Below are 14,262 nucleotides of genomic sequence, written 5' to 3' on the forward strand. Positions count from 1 at the left end.
TGACAAACGCATCCTTTTTTAGTCTAGCTTTCATTGTATTTTAACTCATAAATTTGACCATGAAATGTAACCAACAACTACACTTGTAACAAATAGGCTTATTAACATTTGTATCCTTTATTTCTGATCTTTATATATCAGTATTTTTCTTTGCTTTTTAGATAGGAGCATGTGGCTACATTCACGCATTAATCAACAATAGTTGCTGGTTGATTCAAGCATTTAGTCTGGCATGTACAGTTAAAGGTTACAAGATGCGTAAGTACAAGTAGCCATACTTCTACATGTTTTTCTGTAAAGAAAGATTAAACTCCTTAGAAAAATGCAGCCAATTCTATTTTTCCCATTATAGATTTGGTAGCTTAAAAATTAACTGCAGTCTGCAATTAGACTGGAATGATAGAATCCAGAAAATAGGGAGTAAAACTGAATGGTATCCATTATATATACTTTTTAAAATTATCATTTGCCAAAACATAACATGCAGTCATATCTGACCTTACTACTGATTTCTTCTATCCATAGAACAGGAAATGTCTTTATTAATGGTTTGCAAGCATAATGTTCTATAAAGTAAGGTATTACTTTTCAGGAACTGAGCAAAAAAGCTGTTATATTCTGTTTCAAAAGTTATTTTCTGATCTAAAAAAGAATTATATTATTTGGGGAGGCGAAGGATATGCAAAGACACACATTCATCATATAAACTTCTGTATATTCATCCCATATTCCCTAAAACTTCTGAAAATCTGTATAGGACTTCCTCAGATTGCCCTGGGAAGGACCAACAAAATCAGTCTCAAACAAGGACAGATATTTTTATTCAGGAAAGCATTTGTGGTTTCTAAATTTCTGTTGTGTACCAAAATTAATGTTTTAAAATTTGTCACAAATTGAAGTTCCCAAGGGAAAAAATGTTAACGTTCATTGAAATAGTTTGTTTTTGAAAAAGAAAATAATTCTAACTGCTTCATATACATTTCATGTAAAATATGCTATATGTTATATATATTTCATACTATGAAATAAAACTGAAAAAGAAAGAAATTAAAATTCAGAAGCTTCCATTCCAAAAATATTGTAGCAGAGCATTTAAAACTATAAAAACCCAGTGTTTATTTCAGAAATAATTTTTGTGAAAGCAAGCACATTTTAATAGAATGTATTTGATGAATGAGTATTTTCTGACTGAAAATTGTACCACTGAACAATTTCTGACTAGCTCTAAAAATTACAGTAACCTTCGAATTAAATTTATATATTTCACTTTTCTTAGGACATAAGTTTCAAGATAAAAAGGCTATTAGATATTATTTTACTGGACTAATTAAATATAATGGGGGATGTTGACACATTGAAGACAAATGTCTTTATTCTGGTCTCTCTCTTTTTTTCTTTTTTTTTTGCAGCTGAAGATGATTCAAAATGTAAATTGCCTAGTGGTGAAGCAGGAATTATCTGGGACAGTATTTGCTTTGCTTTCCTGTTATTGCAAAGAAGAGTGTTCATGAGTTATTACTTCCTACATGTGGTTGCAGATATAAAAGCTTCACAGATCCTGGCATCAAGGTAACATTTGGTTTTTAAAAAGCCCCCAAATCCTGCTGTGAGTGAGTGAGAGAGAGTGTGTGTGTGTGTTTACTCCATCCAGGCATAATGGGAGCAACTCAAGTCCACTGTCCAAGATGCCTGAACCCAGATTATTGGGTTCGCATCGCGACAGGACTGGTTCAGCGCCAGTGATGCTCAGATCCACAATCTCCACAAGCAGAAGTGTGCATCCTTCGTCTCCTGGCAAAGCCATCCACAAACTTGGTGAAAGACAGGCTGTGTACCACCAGCTGAAGGCTAAAGTTCAGTGACGCATCCATGATATGAAGAACATGTCTTCATGACTGGTGGGTGGAGAAGGCATGCATGATCCAGGGCTACGCTGACCAGCATGACATGCATAACTTCTTCCAGGCTACCAAGACAACCTACGGACCCCACTCCATTGGACAAAACCCCCTCCAATCACAGGACAGCTCCCATCTCCTCAAGGACGATGACGCCATCCATCTGCACTGGCAGGAGTGTTTCAAACACCTCCTTAACTGGGAGTCCACTGTATCAGAGGAGACCCTCCAAGCCATCCCGCCATTCCCTTTGCGATCCACCAGCCATCAGAGACCTGAAGCAGGCCATCCAACAGATCAAAATCAATAAAGCCTGAGGACCAAATGGTATACCCACAGAAGTCTACCATGCTGGCGTCTTCTGGCTCACAGCACAACTCCACCAGCTTATCTTTCGCCTTTGGGATGAAGAGAACAATCCCTGGGGATCTCAAGAACATGACCATCTTGACCATCTATAAGAAGGAGGACAAATCTGACTGTGGGAACTACAGGGGGATTTCCCTCCTGTCCATTGAGGGTAAGATCCTGGTCTGCATCCTCCTGAACTGTGTTCGTCCTGTCGCCAAGGAGATCCTTCTGGAAACCCAGTACAGCTTCCAACCATTCCAGGGCACTGTGGACATGATTTTTGTTGCCAGGCAGATCCAAGAAAAATGTCGGGAGCAAAATCAAGAACTGTTTCTCGCCTTCATTGACCTGACCAAGCTCTGTGGACCATCCTCCAATGCCTTGGCTGCCCACTGAAGTTTATCACCATGTGGGGGTTCTTGCATGATGATATGACTGCCACTGTCCTGAGTGGAAGGTCTGAAAGTGACGCCTTCCACATCCAGAGTGGGGCCAAACAAGGTTGCATGATCGCCCCCACCCTGTTCACCATCTACCTGACCATCATCATCCACCTCATCTGAGATGCCATCCGGCATCAGTATCCAGTATTGACTGGACAGGAAGCTTTTCAATCTTGAGTGCTTCCAGGCAAAACCAAAACTTACCACCAAGGATATCCATGACCTTCAGTTTGTGGATGATTGCTACGTGATGGCTTACTCTGCACAGAATGTGCAAGCAACCTGAGATCTCTTCAAAGCTTTGTATAAGAGACTTGGCCTGTCCTTGAACATTGCCAAGATGAAGGTTCTCCACCAACCCTTCCCAGGCCAGCTGAACGTTCCTCATACTATCTACATAGATGGGGAGGCTCTGGAGTATGTTGAGCACTTTCCATATCTTAGCAGCCACCTCGCTCAACAGGCTACCATTGATGAGGAAGTCCAGCACCGGGTCAACCACCCCAGTGCCACCTTCTTCAAGCTGCAACAATGTGTCTTCAAAAATAGAGACTTTCAGAAATTGACAAAGGTCCTGGTTTACAAGGCTGTCATGCTGACCACCCTCCTCTACTGCAGTGAAACTTGGACCATCTACTGATACCACATTAAGACCTTCAAAAGCTTTCACCAGTGGTGCTTCCATCAAATCCTGGGGATCAAATGGGAGGACTGCCAGACCAGTGTGAGTGTCCTCCATGAAGCTGCATCCACCAACATTGAAGCTTTGCTCTTGAGAAATCAACTCCAATGGACAGGCCACTGTGTCCAGATGTCTGAGAACCACCTCCCTTGCCAGATGATCTTTTCTCGTCAGCCAAAGGAAACAGTATAAAGACACAATCAAGGTCACCCTCAAGCACGGAGGCATCAACACCAATGGCTGGGAGGAGCAAGCTACTGACTGTTTAGTGTGGCACCACCTCATCCAGCAAGGCACACACCACTTCGAGGCCCAATGACTCAATACTGAGGCAGACCAGTGGCGGTGGAGGAAGGAGAAGGAGACTAACCTGGGGCTGTGAATGCCACTTCCTGGCACAGCAACATGCCCCCATTGCTGAAGAATATGTATATCCAGAATCAGGCTCCTCTGTCACCTGAGGACCTATCAAACCTGACAGATGTCATCCTTGACTCCAAGGAACTGCTGCTGTTGTGTTTACTGATGCCAAAAAACCTAAGCTCCATATCTGTTAACATAAATGTGAATATTGCACAATTCATGTTATATTAAAATTGCATATTAAAACCCAGCCTGACACAGTTGACATGATAAAAACAAATTTATCTGGACAAATAAATACAAAATTATACTCCATTATACTGCTAAATTTGTCCAAACTTACCAATCACTTGACCAATCCTATACAGGGAGTCCTTAACTTACAACATTTCCAGTTACATTTTGCACTTACAACATTTATAAATTGACACCCTGTTTCAACTTTGTGACATCAGTTTCAAATTTACAACGCTTGATCTGATGCGACACCACACCAGCTAACAAGTTCGCTGCATTGCCCATCTCCCTGGAGAACATCTGTCCAAACTTCCTTGGACACTTTCTTTAAAAAGCAGACAATACTCCAGAAAAACCTGCAGCCAAGACTCCTGAGAAGAGCCCTTCAAAAAGTCCAGCAAAGTCACCTCAAAGAAGTCCTTCCAAAATCAATATGATTGCTATTTACAATATAAATACTTTAATGTCACTATGTTACTCATCTATAATTGATTGAGTACAAAATTCTGGGTTATTTTTTGGTGAAAATAGGGTATTGGGCCTTGGTTCAGGAACAATCCCCCATTTATAACATTGTTTCCTATGGGAAAATTGGTTCCGAGTACAACGTTTCGACTTAAGACATGGTTTTCAGGAACTAAATCCAAGGACTTCCTGTACACACTTCCTATTCTTCATGAAGTAGGGGTGCATTGATAGAGATTTTTTAGGCTGATACTGATGGCTGATTTTTAATGAGCCATATCAGCCAATACCAGTCTGATTCTGATACACAGCCAGGCAGCTTGGAGACCAGCATTGGGCTGGTAAGTCTGCTATGGGGGAAGGGGTGAGGGGCATGGGGGACGATTGAGGCCCTCGCAATGAGAGAGAGAGAGTGAGGCAGGGGCAGCGCACAGCCAGGGTGAAGTGGGGTGCAGCACAGAGCTGCAAGGGGCTCATCCAGGAGGTACAGTGAGGGCAGCTCCCACCACTGCACGCATCTCGGGAGGGCATGCGGGGTGTGTGCCCTTGCATCTGTCTGCAAGGTGAGGGTGGGCTGCCACTGTGGGCTGGAGCCAGGGGCTGCACTGGGCTCTTCCTGACTAGGTGCTGGGCCAAGCTGTACTCAGGCTGGGCAGCAGTGGCCCTGGCAGAGGGATATGGGGGGGCTGCAGCCACCCCAAAATTCACCATAGCCCCCCCATGACCACCCCCCATCCCAAGCACAGCCCAGCCTGACCCCAGCCCACAGCGGCAGCCCACCCTTTCCCTGTGCATGGATCCAGGGGCACAAATACCCATGCCCTCGTGGGGTGTGTGGAGGGCAGGAGTTGCCCCCTCCCTCCATGTCCCCTGGACAAGCTGCTCATGGCTCCGTCCTATGGCCCTCCCTGCCCTGGCTATGCCACGCCGGACCCTGCCCCAGCCCCACTCCCTTCCTTATAATGGGGGCCTCAATCTGCTCCCCCATGCTCTTTCCTTCCTCCCACCCTTCCCCCACAACAGACTTACCAGCCAGATTCTGCTCTCCAAGCTGCCAGGCTGCACTCCTGGCCACGTGCATGCTGCGACTGTGGTTGTGCACAGGGCATTTATTGGCCACGTTATGAGCCACATCCAGCAAAAAAAAAAGCTGTTTTCTGATACTGTCAATTTTCCCTATGTCAGTGCCAATCCAATATGGAACCAATGTATTGGTGCACCTCTATTCATAAGGATCCCTACAACCTTGATGTGGCATTCAGCTTGTTCTCCATTTCAACACATTGGAGTATGAATTCAAAAGCTGTAACCTTTTGAAGGAAAAGAGCCTGTTAGTCACCCTTCCTGTTTAAAATGGCGGGGACTCAAGCTCTCCTTAGAGATCACAATTACAGAAGTGTTCTGTGGAGAAAGAAACAATTCAAGGGTGACAGGGTATTATTACCTTATGCTCTTGGACTTGAGCACACACTTGTAATTTTCTTGTGTCAACTTTGGTTTAGATGTAACAAGCCAAATTCTTTTCAGAGAAATGCATGTACAAAACACATTTTTGTGTTTGTGTGGGCAGAATTGGCTCACATCTACTGAAAGGAAATCTTTAAGGGATTTCTTCCTTTAAAAGTGGAATTCTATTCGGCTGATTGGGTTAGATATAATTCGCCCTCTCAGAGATGACCAACAAAAAGGTGCATGTCCTATGAGACTGAAGCCTATGAGATTATCTCTCTCTTAGGAAAAAACCTCATGGCGGGGAGGTAAAACACTGGAAGAGGTTGTAGAATCTCTGCCCTTAGAGGTTTTCAGGACCTAGTTAGACAAAGCCTTGGCTCAGATGATATAGTTGGAGATGGTGCTGCTTTGAACAGCGGGTTGGACTAGGGCTAAATACAGACAGTCAAAAAGTCTAAGGCTGAATCAATTAAATCTTTTCAGGTTAGTCTAAATGGCATAAATAGAACTCATAAGCAAATGAACCAAAACTCATTTTAATTTCAGAAATGCAGCCACATGCCTACAGTGGCCCAGGCCAGAAGCCAGGGAGTCGCTAGAGCGTGCCTCCCTGCTTGGCTGGAGCAGCTTGGACCAAGCTTAGCCCACCCACCCTGTGATGGGGAGGGCTTGAGGGAGAGGTGCAAAGCATTCTGGGATATAGGGGGACTGAGAGTTACCTTGAATCTAGAGGTGATCTGGGATAGGAGTTCAATAAACCGATTTAAATTATATCAGTTAAATCTGATACTACATCCATCCAGTTTTATCTTAAACCAGTTTTGGCCATTTTGAAAATGGTTTATGTGCACTGAACTTCTGTTATGTTACAGAACTGAACTGGTTTCTGATCATTTATACCAATGTATATATACCTTCTGTCCCTACCCTAGATGACCTCCTAATTTTCTATGATTCTGTTATTTGTGCAAGAGTGAGTTTCACTGAATATGTTAAAAGAAGCTTATATGTGGCTCTGCACCTACCTCTGTGCCCTTTAACCTCTTCTATGCAATCTCAGCCAGTTCTGGACTGAGTTCTACTGTGGAGCATTATTTTTTCAAATTTTCAGTCATGTATCATAGTGCTTAGGGTCAGAAGGGATCTAAACAGATCATCAGTTCTGACCCCCTGCCCCAGGCAGGAACAAGTGCTGGGGTCATACCACCCCAGCCAGATATCTATCCAGCCTCCTGTTGAAGACCCCCAAGGTAGGAGAGACAACCACCTCCCTTGGGAGTCCATTCCAGAGCTTGGCAGCCCTGACCATAAAGTAATGCCTACTGATGCCCAGCCTGAACCTTCTCTCTAACAATTTGTGGCCATTATTCCTAGTAGCCCCTAGTGGTGCCGATGGAACAGACCCCTCCCCAATTTCTGCTGGTCCTCCCCCCCGGTGCATTTGTAAAAGGCCACCAGATCCCCTCTCAGCCTTCTCTTGTGGAGGTTGAATAGATTCAGGCCCTTTAGCCTCTCTTCATAGGACCTGACCCACTGCCCGCGGGTGGTTCCACCTTTGTTGACGGGGGAGGGGAATTAAAATAAAATAAATTCTAAAAACCTATAAATTTTGGCATTTGATTTGGGGTTTTTTATCATGGAAAATCAGAGTTCTCCCTACCCCCTTGGCTCACCAGGACATAATTCCAGCTGTGGCTGTCCCCCAACACTGCTTTGTGGTGCTGAGCGACCTTGATATGCCAGTGCCCTGTCCATGCCATTGCCCCTCACTTCCAACCCATAGCTCTCTAGCCCTGATGGTGCACCTAACTCCAAACCCACAACCACCTGCCCCTCCCAGGGTCTCTCACTCCTGCCCCTCAGCCCCCCAGCCCTGCTGGTGCCCCTCACTCCCCACTCACAGCCTCCTGGCCCTGCCATTGCCCCTTACTTATGACCCACTACCCCCTGGCCCTTCCAGTGCCCCTCACTCCCCACCCACAGCATCCCACAGCCCTGACAGGGCCCCTTAGCTTTCCCAGCATCCTACTCACTCCAGACACCAGGTAGGGAAGTGGTGGGGATGGAGGTGGGGAAGGAGATGCAGCTGGGCAGGAGCACAGATTGTGGGGCTGAGGCTGGCAGTAGCACAGAGCCCATGCTCAGGGGGATGGCAGGAGCATGGAGCTTGGGTGGGCAGGATGTGGGTGTGGGGGGTGTGGGAATTCCCTCCACATTCCCCCTTTGGTATGCAGCCTCCACAGGCAGCAGCAGCAGCAGCAGCAGCAGAAGGTGCAGGTGCTCAGGGCGCTCGTGTCCATGCAGGTGCTGGAGCTCATTCGTGCACCTGGCCAGCACTGCACATCACAGCAAGGGGCACAGCCCAGGTGGTTGCCTCTATCTCCAGCACACCCCGCTGTGCATGTGCAGCCACAACACTTGCATGCCACTGGAGGGAAGCCCCATTTGCTGGAGCTGGCTGTCTTCACTGCTCCCTGCCACACCAATCCCAGGACCCTGCTAGAAGTGGAGGCAAACACTGGCCCCTGCCCCTCCCCACCCCCCCACGGAGTCCTGGGACCTGTGCGGCAGGGAGCACTGAAGGCAGCTGGCTCCAGTATGTGGGGCTTCCCTCCTGTGGCTTGCTAATGTCAGGGCTGGGTGTGCATGGCAGAGAGTGCCAGTTATAGAAGCAGCCCAGCCGAGCTGTGTGTCTCGCTGAACTGTCCAGCACTGGCTAGAGTCACACACCACCGGGCAGCAGTGCCTGCACTAGACACAAGCATCCCAAGTTCCCCCACCTGCTGCTGTGCCATGGGGGGAGTGTGGGGACGTCCACATAACCCCCACCCTCTGTCACACCCCACAAATGCCTACATCCTGCCCTCACAACCCCTCCACATATAACCTATGCCCCCCCACACACACAGCCACAACCCCTCACAAACTCCCACACACATACATCTTCACACCCCAGCATGGACGCACACACAGCCCCACACCCCACTGTACACCCACACCCATCCCCAACCCCTCCCCACACAGTATACAGAACTAAAAAATTATTTTTGTATTATTATGCAATCACCTCTATATACAGTATGCAAACATAAATCATGACAAATATATTTTTTTATAAGAAAATTTAAAAATGTTACAATAGGTGTTTGATTTTTAGTGTATGATTTGGACTTTTTCTGGCTGTAAACTGTCAATCCTCCACCCCCTCCGAAGAGTATTTTAGGTGGCCAAGGTGAGGGACTTCTGGTGGTAAAGATCAGGGGTTAGGAGTAGGACTTCTGGTCCCAAGATATTTAATTCGGGTCAGGGCAGCCGTCAAGGGGTGGGGCTACCTCTGCAGCCCTCAAAATCTCACCAAACCTCATTAAGCAGCCTTCCACCTGAAATAATTGCCCACCCCTGTACTATAGCAAGAAGAGCTGAACTTAATAGCTGGCCCCTTGGCTCAATATTATTGTGCAGGAAATTCTTACTGAGGCTTTGAGCTCATTTTGAGTTTGAGTCCTTGAGGTCTTTGAATTGGAGTCCCTGAATAATGACTGCAGTAACTATACATCTTACACTCATGTAATGATTGCCAGAAAACAAATTACTTGCTATTCTGTGATTGCTTCTCATTTCTTTACTGACCTTGTGGTGGTGATTTTTGTCACAAATGTATGTACATGTAAGCATTTTATGAAGTAAACTTCTCTCTGCATTTTTTCTTGCTTAACTGGAACATATAATAACATTATGTTTCCCTCATTTCTTCTGTAGAGGTGCTGAACTTTTCCAGGCCACAATTGTCAAAGCTGTCAAGGCCAGAATTGAAGAAGAGAAAAAATCAATGGACCAACTGAAGAGACAGTATGGACTCTCTTTCTCTTTTCTTTTTAATATTTCATTGACCAGTGATATTTCGTTTGCATTTGTCTAACTCTCTAGAACACTGATTCTCAAGCTTTCTAGATCCCCTTAGCCCACCATAACAACTGCAAAGTTGTCCATATGACCTCCAGAACTGGCGGTAGTATAATCAGAACTGGAAGTAATGTGGTAGAGTATCTTAGTTTAGCACAAAATGTGCCATTCAGGTATATCTTAACTATCTTTTTGTACTGTACCTCCCAAACTGGAAGCTATACAGTTCTGTTAATGTGTCATTGCATCTGGCACAACTAGCCTGCTATCAGTGATGCACAAGGACAACTACACTGCTTCCCATTCAGAACAGATGGCATACTGACACAAGACTGCCCACACTCAGCTGACTACCTTCCTCTATCCAGCCTTCAGCAACATATGCTACATCTATGGACCACCAGTGGACCATGGGCCATGAGCTGAGAAACACTGCTCTAGATTACTTTTTCCTACTTTCGTCTACATCCCTGTGTGTTGTTTCAAGTGTTTTCATGTTGGTGTGTTTCCAAAAAATGAGTTCATGATTATAGAAATAATATATTTTATGCTAAGAGATCTCTTTATTGCATTACTCTGCAGCTGCAGAATCCATCCGCAGCTATGGAATTGTGCTCCAGAATTTAAGCATTCATGTAAAATTATCCCTTTATGCACAGGGGTGACTGGTGCCTCCTGAGTCTGGGGAGGCACAATTGGTGTGCAGGTCCACTGGAGGGCCAAAAGCCCTATATCCACTCCTATACTTCTGTGCCACAGCTTAGTGCCCTCACCCATACACACACACACACCCCACAGGCCCACACAGCAAAAAAACTGCCCCATCCTGAGCAGCGCAGAGTCAGGGGCCAATCTCAGGGGAGACATGTGCCCCCCCATACCCCGTTTGCTAGTCACCTGTGTTTAGTCATAATGATTGTGTAGTTAGTGAATCTTATGAATATGAACCAAATATAAGCCAAGGCAGTATTGACTTCCTAAATCTGCAGAAAGCCAGAAACCTCTGCTATAAATAGCTGTTTTCTATAAATAAAGATAGCAAGTGTAAATCTCTCTACTCATTGCTACATTTTTTTAACTTATAAATGTAATGAAGAAAACTTAAATACTAACATTTTTGGCTGTTTCAGAGCTCATAATTTTAGCTAATATGACAGCATGAACTGTATCTTTAAGAGACTGTCTAGGTTTTAAAATTGTGTTTTTTCTGTATAAGATGCAGTGTTTTCTTTTGCTTTGTGTTTTTCTATGTTGTGTGATACAAGTTCAAGTAATATACAACAAGAGGGAAATACTGTGCCCCGCATTTTCTTTCTTTTTTTGTTTGTTTTTTTGGCTAATCGCTGCCTTGTTCTGTCTCTTCCCATCTCCCAGAAAATTAGGAAAGGGATAAATACTCAAATGAAAAATCCCTTTATGATGCTAATGAGGGGGTAGCCAGGCTATAAGCAGGAAAGTTCATGTTAGCCAAGTTTTGCCAGAGGCACTGGTTAAAGAGGCTAGCAAATGAGATGCAAGGGACAGGATAAAACCCAAAAACTTCAGCAGTAGGGGTTAGTCAGAAAAGCTCAGATTCACAGCTGATTTGTGAACCAAAAATTCACTGTGAACTGAAAACACTGAGTGAAATCCTGGCACCACTGAAATCAATGGCAAAACTCTATGAATTTCAGGTTTTTCATTCTGGATGTCTTTATTCATAGTAGCACTTATTATACTGGAATTCTTTGTTTTGTTGTAATTCCCTTTTCTCATTGAGGATTACTTTTTTCTATGACCTTGACTGAATTGCTTTTTCCAGCCCAACTCATCTGAAGAACCTTTTTCTTTATAAAGATAACCCAGTCACTCAGTTTCTGTTACATCCAGCTAATGTGCTTTTTTTCTTAATCCCCAACTGCCTTCAGTGCCTCCCCAAGTGCCAGAAGCCCTAACTGTTTCCTCCTCAGCTGTCAAAGCCTCAGTTGCCCTTCCCTTGACCTGTTCCCAACAGTCTCCTCCACACCTGCCTAATTGAGGTAATTACAAAACTTCCCTCTCTGGCCACTCTTCCCACATAAATCTTTTCCATGAGGCATATGTGCTGTGGATGGTTCTGCTCTGCGCTTGTATGAACTGCAGCTTGTATGAACAGCCAAGAAAGATATGCCTGTCCTGGAATTCATCATGGTTTGTTAATTCTGCAAAGACAAGTTTAAGGTCAAGGTGCTGATATTACTTTATAATAATAACAACAACATAAATAGCGTAAAAAATTAAGACTTTAAGTTTCAGGTATGTCAGACTTCAACAAAAGCGAAGTCAATGTGAGCTTGTTTTATTGTATTCAGTAATGCACATCAATACTTCATACTGTTTAGGGTAGATAGGATGCAAAAAACTGTCAATACAGCAGGAAATGTAGAACAACTAAGTCAGCTTGATGGACTGAGAGAAACTAGTGGTACTTCAACACTAGGATAAGAAATCTGTCCATTCATTGGAATATAATAAAAATGTCCAGATGAATATATACGGTAGCTGTAGAGTTGGAATATAACTCTGTATCTTACAAATGGCCAGATTTATCACATGAAAAGTATAATGATAAAACTATGACACATTTAGGTCACTACAGTTTTTAATCCTATCAATTCTAAACTGGTCATTTAAGGTGTGATTTCTTTTTATTATTGTTGTTCTATGAAATGTGGGTATTCAAGAGTCTGATACAAAAACTTAGGGGCCTACCAAAAAATTATTGTTGACTTCACTGGACTTTTGATCAACCCCTTATTGGAAACCAGATTGTTCCATAAATCCACAAGAAGAGTCAACATACCCACTTCCCCCAGCCTTTGTATGCCTTTGTTACAACTGAACAAAACTGGAGTTCTTTCACTTCTGCAGAACATGTGGTGCATAAGAGGAAATATGTGACACCTTTGTCAGGCTGCAGAGCTAGATGCATACCTGCTGAGTGGGGGCAAACTTCAGAAGCAATTCTTTAGGATCTAGGTTCCCTTCAACAGAGCTCTACCTGGAGCCGCTAGTTCCACATGGCCCAAAACACAAAACTAAGCCTGTACGGCATAGCTGAGACCTTGATTTGTATAATCATGAAGTTTTCAATTTCTTGAACTAACAATAGGCCAAAACTTACGGTCAATATTTTATCCTTGAGTAAAACGTCCATGTGGAGTACACCAGCTGCAGAAGTTAAATGTTACAAGGCAGTTCCCAGTCTCCAGGCTGACTGAGTGCTCCATCTGCATAGCCCACAGCCTCAGCCAGTCTCACAAATGAGGCTCTGGACTTCCAGTGTGGTCGTGGTCTATGTGTTTATAAGGATGTATACATATGTGGTTGTGTATATATATGAGTGTACATGCAAGTAAAAGCTAAAAAGCTTCCTTGTGGTTCCAAAAAAGTCAAGAACAGCATATGACAGTGTTGTTCTCTTTGCTAGGATGGACCGCATCAAAGCCAGGCAACAGAAATATAAAAAGGGTAAAGAAAGAATGCTGAGTATGAATCAAGAATCAATAGAGGGACAAGACATTCAAAAAGTTTCTGAAGAAGATGATGAAGGTACCCCTAATTGTTACTGTGTCATCAGTGTATTAGAAGTCAGAGCTCAGTGATAAGAACTCAGTAGGGCTAGTGTTTATTGCGTGTTGCTCAAGTATGAAAGTGCACTGTACAATCATAATAAAACACTGACTCAACGAGTATTGTTGGTGAAATCTCACCATGTAGCTTGATTCAACTAAACAAGTATCTGGTTTTTGTACTACAGGAAGCTTTTGAGAAAATGATTTCTTTGATGTAAACAGATATGCTTTTTGTTTTCAACAAGGAGCTGAATAACAGAGATTTGTTTGAGAAATGGCTGTTTGAAACACTACAACAGACAGAGATTTACATTTTCCCAGGCACCTGTTCTTGGCTGCTGTAAATTTTTTTAAAACATTGAAATCCATGCATTTTTAAATATTATTCAAAGTACCATAATAGATAAAATATTCTTGACACTAAGATAGATAAAGTCATCTTGAAGTACCATAGTTTTCAAGGGTATCTGATTTAGGATGAAAGTCAGTGATTAAAAATAATTGGGGGAGGGTTTTTGGGGGGGCATGTATGTTTATTTTTCATGGAATGAACAAGTAATAACACGGTTTTCGCAGCTTGCAACAATTAATGTTATATTCTCCAGATATCAATTTCCATTAATCACTGATTAAATTAAATTTCCAAATATTTTTATGGCATTTACAAATGAATGCTGGGTAGACAATAAAATTATAGCAAGTGATGAAATATAACTGGCGACTGTAACCTCTTCTTGTTTGATTTTTTTTTATCACTTTCATGGAAAATCCGTGAAAACCTTGAGTATGTAATGAATGTCTGAATGCTAATAATTTCTTTTAAATACACATCAAAATATGCCAGGTTTTAAAGGAGGTATTTTTGAAATTGCAGA

General features: G+C 43.5%; 1 protein-coding gene across 3 annotated transcripts in view; it reads left to right on the forward strand.

Annotated features, from left to right (window-relative positions):
* The window catches only part of PIEZO2 (piezo type mechanosensitive ion channel component 2), a 503,985-nt gene that overhangs the window by 424,792 nt on the left and 64,931 nt on the right, over positions 1–14,262 (forward strand). For all 3 annotated transcript variants that reach the window (XM_090039669.1, XM_090039670.1, XM_090039671.1), the window contains 4 exons: positions 162–258; positions 1,410–1,569; positions 9,651–9,740; positions 13,243–13,364. In XM_090039669.1, the coding sequence (XP_089895795.1) occupies positions 162–258; positions 1,410–1,569; positions 9,651–9,740; positions 13,243–13,364 (469 nt within the window). The remainder of the gene's footprint in view (positions 1–161; positions 259–1,409; positions 1,570–9,650; positions 9,741–13,242; positions 13,365–14,262) is intronic.

The sequence above is a fragment of the Crocodylus siamensis genome, chromosome 3 (assembly GCF_052110815.1).
Source record: "Crocodylus siamensis isolate JL-2025a chromosome 3, ASM5211081v1, whole genome shotgun sequence".
Taxonomy (NCBI): domain Eukaryota; kingdom Metazoa; phylum Chordata; order Crocodylia; family Crocodylidae; genus Crocodylus; species Crocodylus siamensis.